The sequence below is a fragment of the Salvelinus namaycush genome, chromosome 38, assembly GCF_016432855.1.
Source record: "Salvelinus namaycush isolate Seneca chromosome 38, SaNama_1.0, whole genome shotgun sequence".
Taxonomy (NCBI): domain Eukaryota; kingdom Metazoa; phylum Chordata; class Actinopteri; order Salmoniformes; family Salmonidae; genus Salvelinus; species Salvelinus namaycush.
The window spans coordinates 4,216,626-4,228,416 of record NC_052344.1 but is presented as its reverse complement, the minus strand read 5'-3'; the positions used below and the strand labels follow the sequence as shown (position 1 = coordinate 4,228,416).

Below are 11,791 nucleotides of genomic sequence, written 5' to 3'. Positions count from 1 at the left end.
ACGATCACGTGGATTGGGATATGTTCCGCATTGCGTCCAACAACAACATTGACGAATACGCTGATTCGGTGAGCGAGTTCATTAGAAAGTGGATCGGCGATGTCGTACCCACAACAACTAAAACATTCCCAAACCAGAAACCGTGGATTGATGGCAGCATTCGCACGAAACTGAAAGCGCGAACCACTGCTTTTAACCAGGGCAAGGTGACCGGAAACATGACCGAATACAAACAGTGTAGCTATTCCCTCCGCAAGGCAATCAAACAAGCTAAGCGTCAGTATAGAGACAAAGTAGAGTTGCAATTCAACGGCTCAGACACAAGAGGTATGTGGCAGGGTCTACAGTCAATCACGGATTACAAGAAGAAAACCAGCCCCGTCGCGGACCAGGATGTCTTGCTCCCAGACAGACTAAATAACTTCTTTGTTCGCTTTGAGGACAATACAGTGCCACTGACACGGCCCGCTACCAAAACCTGCAGACTTTCCTTCACTGCAGCCGACATGAGTAAAACATTTAAGCGTGTTAACCCTCGCAAGGCTGCAGGTCCAGACTGCATCCCCAGCCACGTCCTCAGATCATGCGCAGACCAGCTGGCTGGTGTGTTTATGGACATATTCAATCAATCCTTATCCCAGTCTGCTGTTCCCACATGCTTCAAGAGGGCCACCATTGTTCCTGTTCCCAAGAAAGCTAAGGTAACTGAGCTAAACGACTACCGCCCCGTAGCACTCACTTCCGTCATCATGAAGTGCTTTGAGAGACTAGTCAAGGACCATATCACCTCCACCCTACCTGACACCCTAGACCCACTCCAATTTGCTTACCGCCCCAATAGGTCCACAGACGACGCAATCGCAACCACACTGCACACTGCCCTAACCCATCTGGACAAGAGGAATACCTATATGAGAATGCTGTTCATCGACTACAGCTCAGCATTTAACACCATAGTACCCTCCAAACTCGTCATCAAGCTCGAGACCCTGGGTCTCGACCCCGCCCTGTGCAACTGGGTACTGGACTTCCTGACGGGCCGCCCCCAGGTGGTGAGGGTAGGTAACAACATCTCCACCCCGCTGATCCTCAACACTGGGGCCCCACAAGGGTGCGTTCTGAGACCTCTCCTGTACTCCCTGTTCACCCACGACTGCGTGGCCATGCACGCCTCCAACTCAATCATCAAGTTTGCGGACAACACTACAGTGGTAGGCTTGATTACCAACAACGATGAGACGGCCTACAGGGAGGAGGTGAGGGCCCTCGGAGTGTGGTGTCAGGAAAATAACCTCACACTCAACGTCAACAAAACAAAGGAGATGATTGTGGACTTCAGGAAACAGCAGAGGGATCACCCCCCTATCCACATCGACGGGACAGTAGTGGAGAGGGTACTAAGTTTTAAGTTCCTCGGCGTACACATCACGGACAAACTGAATTGGTCCACCCACACAGACAGCATTGTGAAGAAGGCGCAGCAGCGCCTCTTCAACCTCAGGAGGCTGAAGAAATTCGGCTTGTCACCAAAAGCACTCACGAACTTCTACAGATGCACAATCGAGAGCATCCTGTCGGGCTGTATCACCGCCTGGTACGGCAACTGCTCCCCCCACAACCGTAAGGCTCTCCATAGGGTAGTGAGGTCTGCACAACGCATCACCGGGGGAAAACTACCTGCTCTCCAGGTCAACTACACCACCCAATGTCACAGGAAGGCCATAAAGATCATCAAAGACAGCAACCACCCGAGCCACTGCCTGTTCACCCCGCTATCATCCAGAAGGCGAGGTCAGTACAGGTGCATCAAAGCAGGGACCGAGAGACTGAAAAACAGCTTCTATCTCAAGGCCATCAGACTGTTAAACAGCCACCACTAACATTGAGTGGCTGCTGCCAACATACTGACTCAACTCCAGCTCACTTTAATAATGGAAATTGATCAAAAATGTATCACTAGTCACTTTAAACAATGCCACTTAATATAATGTATATGTATATACTGTACTCTATATCATCTACTGCATCTTGCCATCTTTATGTAATACATGTATCACTAGCCACTTTAAACTATGCACTTTTGTTTACATACCATACATTACTTATCTCATATGTATATACTGTACTCGATATCATCTACTGCATCTTGCTTATTGTTAAGGGTTGTGTCAATCAAATCTGGTATCAGGATAAAATGTGATTCAGAGTCACCGAATATACTTTAAGTATTTCTATTAAACTCAAGCGATAAATGGTAAATACAATTTTCGTATATACGGGTTCTCTGTATCACCACGCAGGGCAGAACAGAGAACTGGCTTGTTCTTGACAAAGTCCTTCTAATATACTTTGACGGAAATAGTTCCCGCTTCTGAGCTGGCCTGTCAGAGTAGAGGCTGAGTGTGGTTTAGACTTTACTCAGCCTATCGTTGGCGCACAGGCTGGACCCAGCCCCTGGCGCTCCAACTGTCCGGCGCTGTTGCTGTGTAGATTACGCGCCCACACCCTAGAAACTGAGGTCACAAGCTTGGTTCCTGTTTTTCGTGTCCTCACTTAACACAGATGTAACGTCAGGAGAATGATGGGTGTGGAGTCAGGCGCAGAGAGCAGAAGTTTCACGGGAACAAACGCTTTAATGTCCACAGTCAAAAGGAACAGGTACAAAAATGGGTGACGCCAAAACACAGGCGCAAACACAACCCAAAGACCACTGTTAACCTGTTGAGGACAGAGGGCGCTGTTTTCACTTTGGGGGAAAATCGTGCCCAATTTAAACGGCCTCGTACTCAATTCTTGCTCGTACAATATGCATATTATTATTACTATTGGATAGAAAACACTCTCTAGTTTCTAAAACCGTTTGAATTATATCTGTGAGTAAAACAGAACTCCTTTTGCAGCAAACTTCCTGACAGGAAGTGGAAAATCTGAAATCGATGCACTGTTCTAGGGCCTGCCTATTAAAGTCCTTGATATTTATTAGTTTAGATGCACTTCATATGTCTTCCACTAGATGTCGACAAGCAGTGAGAGAAGAAATTGAGTGTGTAACTTGATCTGGGGTCGCATAATAGCTCTTGGCATGACGTGCACGTGTCACCAGTTTCCTGTTTTCTGGAGAGCGCGAGAAGGGACCTGGATTTGCCTTCTGATAAGCTGTCGTTATGGACGACTAATATCTCCGGCTTTGATTTTATTTGATACATGTGACAATATCAAAGTAAAGTATGTTTTTCAATACAGTTTAATCAGATTATTGAAATTTTTTCGGGAGTTTTGCCGTGTTCCGTTCTCTGAGTTTGTTGACGATGGAGAGATTCGCGCCACTTGGCAAGTGTGCTTGCTAAATCGAGAGGGAAAATGGCCGTTCTAAAACCAAACAACGATTGTTCTGGACAAAGGACCCCTTGTACAACATTCTGATGGAAGATCAGCAAAAGTAGGACCCATTTTATGATGTTATTTCATATATCTGTCGTACATGTGAACTAGTAGTTTGCGGCCAGGTTTTGGGCATGCTCTCGCCATAACATAAACTGCATATCGTAATGAAGTTATTTTTAGAATTCTAACACGGCGATTGCATTAAGAACTAGTGTATCTATCATTTCCTATACAACATGTATTTTTTAGTTATGTTTATGAATAGTTATTTGGTCAGAATATGTGTGTCAGAAAAAGTGTCAGAAAAATATCCGGACGTTGTGGGAAAAAGATGCTACATTAGCACAATGTATAACCACTGATTTCAGCTCTAAATATGCACATTTTCGAACAAAACATAAGTGTATGTATAACCTGATGTTATAGGACTGTCATCTGATGAAGGTTTATGAAGGTTAGTGAAAATTAATATCTTTTGCTGGTTTATTCCCTATCGCTAACGTGCCTATTGCTATCGCTAACGTGCCTTGATGAATGAATGCGGTAGTGTGGTAGGCTATTGTAGTAAGCTAATATAATGCTATATTTTGTGTTTTCGCTGTAAAACACTTAAAAAATCAGAAATATTGGCTGGATTCACAAGATGTTTGTCTTTAATTTGCTGTACACCATCGATTTTTCAGAAATGTTTTATGATGAGTATTTAGGTATTTGACGTTGGTGTCTGTAATTACTCTGGCTGCTTCGGTTCTATTTCTGACGGTAGCTGTGATGGTAGCTGCAATGTAAAACTGATTTATACCTCAAATATGCACATTTTTCGAACAAAACATAGATTTATTGTATAACATGTTATAAGACTGTCATCTGATGAAGTTGTTTCTTGGTTAGTTTGGTTGGTTCTTGGTTAGTTAGGTTGGCTTTGTGCATGCTACCTGTGCTGTGAAAAATGTCTGTCCTTTTTTGTATTTGGTGGTGAGCTAACATAAATATATGTGGTGTTTTCGCTGTAAAACATTTAAAAAATCGGACATGTTGACTGGATTCACAAGATGTGTATCTTTCATTTGCTGTATTGGACTTGTTAATGTGTGAAAGTTAAATATTTCTAAAAAATATCTTTTGAATTTCGCGCTCTGCCTTTTCAGTGGAATGTGGGAGGAGTTCCGCTAGCGGAACGCCAGAGCCAGACAGGTTAATAAACCGGACAGCGAAAACCCAAAATCAATGATACACCTCCTACGTACAATGACAACAAATAAGCCCGCACAAACACTAGCGGGCGAAACGAAACTAAATAGCACACCTCCCAAAACCCCAACAAGGAACAGGTGAAAACAATTAGACAGACATAAACGAAAAGGAAAAAGGGATCGGTGGCAGCTAGTAGACCGGCGACGACGACCGCCGAGCGCCACCCGAACGGGAAGGGGAGCAACCTTCGGTAGTATTCGTGACAACAGACAGTTCTGCAACATTGTTGAGCTATTTACACCTGCATAGAAAACATACTGTTCCCGCTCAAGGTTAACCACAGCCTCTCAGCACACTATCTGGGGCAAAATGTTTCTTCCAGCACACACACAGACACCCCCATGATAGGCCAAGCATATTTTCAATCCTCACACTATGCTGTTCTGTACCATCACTCATTCATATATCTTTATCTACATATTCTTTATCCCTTTACACTTGTGTGTATAAGGTAGTAGTTGTGGAATTGTTAGGTTAGATTACTCGTTGGTTATTACTGCATTGTTGGAACTAAAAGCACAAGCATTTCGCTACACTCGCAATAACATCTGCTAACCATGTGTATGTGACAAATAAAATTGCATTTTATTTGATTTGATTTCATAGTGTTTGTTCCTGCAGGTGACTGGCTGTTATCGTGCAGGCTACATTTCCCAAGAAACTGAGTAATGTTCTCCTATCTTAACTTCTAGAACATATTCTGGGTATTCTGCCAATTGGTCTGAAGAGGCGGTCACGGTCACATGATAGAGTGAGAGGAGATGCCTACTGTGTACAATTCAAGGCTATGTCTTCAGAACATAAAATGTTCCTTTACAATGTCTCCAAAGTAGAGCTGCTTTCAATGGTCACACTTCTGATGCATTTCATTGGGTTCATACAGCAGGTCAGTGAACCAGGGCATGGTGCATGGAGGGCATGGAGGATACTATTAGACTAGAGAGAGGAATGAATGAAACCATGTTGATAAGCTTTGGGAGGAATAGAGAGAACTCCAGTGTCAGCTGCTTTCATACAGGCCATTTAGACCTGCATCCTCACACAGACACGCTTGCTCGCACACACACATACAGTCTCTGTCTTGTCTTTATAATGGCCGGGGCCAAATTTAACCTTTATTTAACTAGGCAAGCCAGTTAAGAACAAATTCTTATTTACAATGACATCCAACCACGCCCAAAACCAGACAACGCTGGGCCAATTGTACAATGCCCTATGGGACTCCCAATCACAGCCAGATGTGATACAGCCTGGATTTGAGCCATGTACTGTAGTGACACCTCTTTGCACTGAGATGCAATGCCTTAGACCACTGCGCCACTCAGGAGCCCCAGAGAGCTGTTATTGGCTAAGGTCAGTGATTCAAGTATACAGGAGGAATCATTTAGGGGAATATTAGATTAAAGGCTGGATTAGGTAATAAAAGAGCCAGTGTCTCGCTCTTCTCTCTCTCTGCGGCCCACATCAATGGTCTCTCACTCGCTTGCTTGCTTGCCCTTCTCTCTTTCTGCAGCCCACATCAATGTGCTGAGTCAGAGCCTGCCATTCACATACATACATACATACATACACACACACACACACACACACACACACACACACACACACACACACACACACACACACACACACACACACACACACACACACACACACACACACACACTGACAGGCAGACTACCCAGCATGCTTCATTCAGCAATTTGGGCAATTTGGGCCGGTCAGAAAAGGTTTCCCTAATACAGGCAAAATGATGTGCGTGAATGTTATCCAGACTGTATTTGAGCATTACTTAGCTGTATATCATGCTTTTGTAACCGTGTATTATGTCACTTGAAAGTCGCATGCTTGAAAGAACCAAAACATTGACATAGCCCACAGTTGGAGGCCATGGGTAAAGCATCTTCTTCTAGAAATCTTATTTCACTGCTAGACAGCACACCAGTATGAAATGTCTCACTGTCTTCATTTAACCATGTCTCCACAATCAGGTTAAGTACACATCATTATTCCTAGTCTCATTCATTATGTTTCCAAGCCTTTGCATTGTTGCAATATGTACCATCATGCAGTACGAGCTCATGACTATGAGCTCATTCCACTCTTTCCTATTCAGAGGTATGGGCTGTCTATGGTCTGTCTGTTCTCCTGTGTGTCCTTTGGGCCTTTAAGTGTGCTGCTCACAGTCATTCAGCATCTGCTTGTTGCGAGGTAAATGTACTGAATTTCTCTCTTCTCTCTGGCTGGAAATGGACCTGACTGGCTGCTGGAGTAATGTGATGAGATTATTGATTCATTCGATGCAGGACCGCGCCATCTTTTCTGCCCAAAAAAGACAGTTTGACGTTGCTGTGACATTCAAATGTCAAAGGCATGATCTCAAAAAACATTCAAACTTCTTCTTCTTCTTCCCATCATCATCAACAACATGAACATCACATGAGGAAGGCCAGTGATTCACCAGAGATGGTTCCCTATCATAGAAGGACAACCATCTCTGCAGCACTCCAACAATTCGGCCTTTATGGTAGAGTGGCCAGACGGAAGCAACTCCTCAAATGCACATGACAGCCCACCTGTAGTTTGCCAAAAGGCTCTTAAAGGACTCTCAGACCATGAGAAATAAGATTCTCTAGATTTAACTCTTTGGCCTGAATGCCAAGCGTCACGTCTGGAGGAAACCTGGCACCAACCCTACGGTGAAGCATGGTGGTGGCAATATCATGCTGTGGGGATGTTTTTCAGTGGCAGGGACTGAGATACTAGTCAGGATCGAGGGAAAGATGAACGGAGCAAAGTATAGAGAGATCTGCTACAGAGCGCTCAGGACCTCAGACTGGGGTGTAGGTTCACCTTCCAACAGGACAACGACCCTAAGCACACAGCAAAGACAACGCAGGAGTGGCTTCAGGACAAGTCTATGAATGTCCTTGAGTGGTCCAGCCAGAGCCCACACTTGAACCTGATCGAACATCTCTGGAGAGACCTGAAAATAGCTGTGCAGCGACGCTCCCCATCCAACCTGACAGAGCTTGAGAGGATCTGCAGAGAAGAATAGGAGAAACTCCCCAAATACAGGTGTGCCAAGCTTGTAGCATCATACCCAAGAAGACTTGAGGCTGTAATCGTTGACAAAGGTGCTTCAACAAAGTACTGACTAAATGGTCTGAATACTTATGTAAATTTGATATTTCAGTTTTTGATTTGAAAATTGTGAGGCATTGTGTGTAGATTGATGAGGGGTAAAAAATATTGAATACATTTTAGAATAAGACTGCAATGTAACAAACTGTGTAAAAAGTTAAGGGGTCTGAATGCTTTCCGAATGTACTGTGTATGAGCAACATGCCCTCCCACCACCATCCCCAACCTGCCATCCCCAAACCATCCCCAAATATCAATATTTGCTACTCTCTTTTGATGATGATAAGAAATGCGTCATGAGAAGGAAATAGATAATATATGAGTTAACTATTGATAAACTAGAGTTGCTTCCTTGTGGTCAGGTGTATATAAGTGCTCCCCTTTCTCCAACTAAACAGAACCTACCAGAGATTCCTTATACAATAAGTAAGTTCCCTATACTCACCTCCACCTACGTTCTAAAGTACTCAGTCTGACGTTGAATTTGTCTTAAGTCTATCTCTCTTTCTCTCTCTTTTTCTCAGGAGAGTATCACCATGACGATGTTGACCATATTTCTGCTTCTCAGCGCTGCCTTTGCTCTGGGGGATGCAAGTAAGAGAGATATACCTCAGTTTCCACCAGATTTTTGTTTACTCCTTTTAGTTACAGTGTAGATAACAGAGGTGTTTATTGAAGTGTAGGTAGTAGAGGTATTCTTAACAATGGTTGATTACCTGTTCACACTCATCAGATGCAGTTTGATGATATCATTCTACACTTTAAAGAGCACATGAGTATTCATCTTTCCTCTGTCTTTGTCTCTCTTTGTTGTAGGGGATCTGAATGACACAGAGAATCAAATTATGGAGAACCTGATACGCAACCTGCCAATCGGTAAAATGCCTTCCTCAATCCCATATCAACAAGATTTCTGAAACCTGCAGAGAACGATAATATTGCGTTGGTTTGCTAATGTTAATGGACTGATAACGCACAGATAGCCGTGGTGCTGTGTTCAATAACATCACGGCTGGAATGCACTTTTGACCACTCAGATTGTGTTGTCGGAACTAATCATTTCATCATGATATTGCATGATATCTCTCCCCCTACAGAGTCTGAGGAGATGAGAGCAAAGGAGAAGCAGGGACTACAAACCAGGAGTTCATCATGCCCACCTGGTTGGCAGAGATATGGGACACGCTGCTATCACTACGTCCCCTTCTTGGTGAACTGGCCAGAGGCAGAGGTACCTGTAAATTGCTATAAATACGTTTCCATATTTAGGGACAGATTTACTCATTCTAAACATCATACGATTAGTGTGTTTAACAGGGTTGCTAAACTACAACTTGACGTGCTATTCCTTCTCTTTATCTTTATATTCAGAAACTAATGCAGAAACTTCCTTTCGATCATCATTAATTAAATTTAGACTTACAAATGACCAAAGCCGGTCTGAGGCTTGGATAACACTGGAGGACACTAAGGTCTCCACAGAGTTGGATGAAGCTGCTTTTAGTTTTTTGTGCCCTTCATGTGGAACAACTCTCTGAAATTAGATGTCCTGGTCCCACTTTGTCAGTTCAGAGTAATGATTGGAGACATCTATGTTGATAAATGTGTCTGTTCTTAATATGTTTTGTAATGTCTATTGTATGTGTTTGATAGTGTTTATGCAGGGCTCATCTGTAAAGAAGACCCTAGTCTCAGTATGACTTAACTGTCAAAATAAAGGTTAAATAAAAATAAATATTCTACCTTCTTTGTGGGTTTCACTTTAAAATCTCTCTGTCTCTCTCTCTCTCTCTCTCTAGCATTACTGTTTGCTATTGGGAGGTAACCTGGCGTCAGTGCACAGCCTCTTCCAGTATAACTTCCTTCTGTCAGTCATCCAAAGTAGTGCCAACAGAGCCCAGCGCACCTGGATTGGAGCCAACGATGCCATCAAGGTCAGAAGCACTTTGTTTAACACTCCTAAAACATATACAGTAAGATGCGTTGATTCTTTGAGGATATAACGTATAAATGCCTGGTGGTGCCTTACCCGAAATATAAGCTTGTTTTACTCCATTGTTTGTTAACAATGTAATTATAAAAAAACACTGTCGCTTCAAAAATTGGTTAAATCATTTTTATATAATGTATAGTGTCTGCTGGTTACACATCTGCTTGAATGCTCTTTAGGAGGGTCTTTGGCTGTGGAGCGATGGGTCCAGGTTTAGCTACCAGAACTGGGGCCAGGGGCAACCCGATAACACCTACAATGGTGCTGGGAACGACAACACGAATGGCCATGAGCATTGTATGGAGATGAACTATGGAGGTACGATGCTGTCGCCAGAGCACTCTCCCTCACATTATTCATCAAACATTTTGATAGATGTAAAAAATACATTTTAAAGGTAATGTGTTCCCTTTTAAGCTACATTAAAAAAACTAATCTTTTTCTGTATTGCCCTCTTTCCCAGGTGACTTCGGGCAGAATGATGCACCCTGCTGGACGCAACTTCCATTCATGTGTTCCAGAAAGCTGTAATATCTACAGATTGGGAGAGAATTCATGTTCTAACGTTACTCCCCTGGTTAGTCAGTCATCATGTTTCATGTACTTTTAGATTCTTGCTGATTTCATTCATGTGATTGTATTGCCTTATCTTGATTATTGCTGATTATGTGAAGTGACTTTAGGTGTATAAAAATCGCTTAAAATAAAATGTATTATTACATCTGATATGATGTTTTTTATTGAATTCACAATGTATGGCTCTCACGTGTACATTTCTGCCCAATAAAAACCAAGGATGTGCTGCTACCTTTTCAGATGAACCTCCGTTCTAAAATCAGTCGAGCAACTAGGTTTCTGCGCAACATTAGCAGCTAGCTAGCGGAAAGCCTGCAGATTTAGCTAGCTAGCTAACACCAGTTGGATGAGAAGCAAAATAAAATAACTAGCTCGGTATATTTCACTATGGAAGGTTTTCATATGGCTGAAGACAGTAATCTGTGCAAACTGCTGACCTGGACATGTAGTCAGAGCACAAACAAATAACCTAGCGAACATCCTTGGCTGTTATTATAGCCAGTTAGAAACACCAAACTTTGGGGAAACTGCCACACTGCTAATTATAATACATGCACACACCAGACAGACGCATTGCTGGTAGAAGATCCAGAGCAAATTCTAGCCCTTACCTTATGCATTAATTCAGTTCACTCCCTCCTCCGTCAATTACATTTTCTTCTTGTCATTATAATCCAAATGTATGCTGACGTATTGACACAGTGTCAAGTTACTTTTCAATGTGTTTCCGTAAACCAGAAGTCTCTATCCACAAGTAAAAAGTATCAGGGGTGCAAGATGCACACAAAGCATCCAGGTAAAACAACAACAACATCATAATGATCATTGCTTTCTTGCGTGACGTGTGAGCAGTCAAAAGAAAATGGCATGCTTGCTAACACATTTCTGTAAAGTTTAGAGAGGATCTCAAATTAAATACTGTTGAAGTAACATGGCTACAGGTTCATCTGCCTCACCTAAAGCCCATTCTTGTGGGAAGCTGCTATAGACCACCAAGCGCTTACAGTCAGTATCTGGATAATGTGTGAAATTCTTGATAATGTATGTGATATCAACAGAGAGGTATATTTTCTGGGTGAATTAAATATTGACTGGCTTTCATTAAGCTGCCCACTCAAGAAAAAGCTTCAAACTGTAACCAGGGCCTGCAACCTGGTTCAGGTTATCAGTCAACCTACCAGGGTAGTTACAAACAGCACAGGAATGAAATCATCAACAAGTATTGATAACATCTTTACAAATGCTGCAGAAATTAGCTTGAAAGCAGTATCCAGACCCATCGGTTGTAGTGATCACAATATAGTAGCCATATCTAGGAAAACCAAAGTTCCAAAGGCTCGGCCTAATATAGTGTATAAGAGGTGATACAATAAGTTTTGTTGTGATTCCTATGTTGTTTATGTAAATAATATTTGTTGGTCCGTGTTGTGTAATGAGGAGCAA

The 11,791-nt window shown here is 42.7% G+C and overlaps 1 protein-coding gene across 1 annotated transcript; it reads left to right on the top strand.

Annotated features, from left to right (window-relative positions):
* The first annotated feature begins 8,154 nt into the window (after window positions 1-8,154).
* LOC120032034 (galactose-specific lectin nattectin-like) lies at window positions 8,155-10,498 on the top strand. Its single transcript, XM_038977953.1, has 7 exons — window positions 8,155-8,208; window positions 8,307-8,376; window positions 8,599-8,658; window positions 8,880-9,013; window positions 9,582-9,716; window positions 9,952-10,090; window positions 10,236-10,498. The coding sequence occupies exons 2-7, from the start codon at window positions 8,319-8,321 to the stop codon at window positions 10,301-10,303; spliced, it is 594 nt and encodes a 197-aa protein (XP_038833881.1). The 5' UTR covers window positions 8,155-8,208; window positions 8,307-8,318; the 3' UTR covers window positions 10,304-10,498.
* Window positions 10,499-11,791: the final 1,293 nt, after the last annotated feature.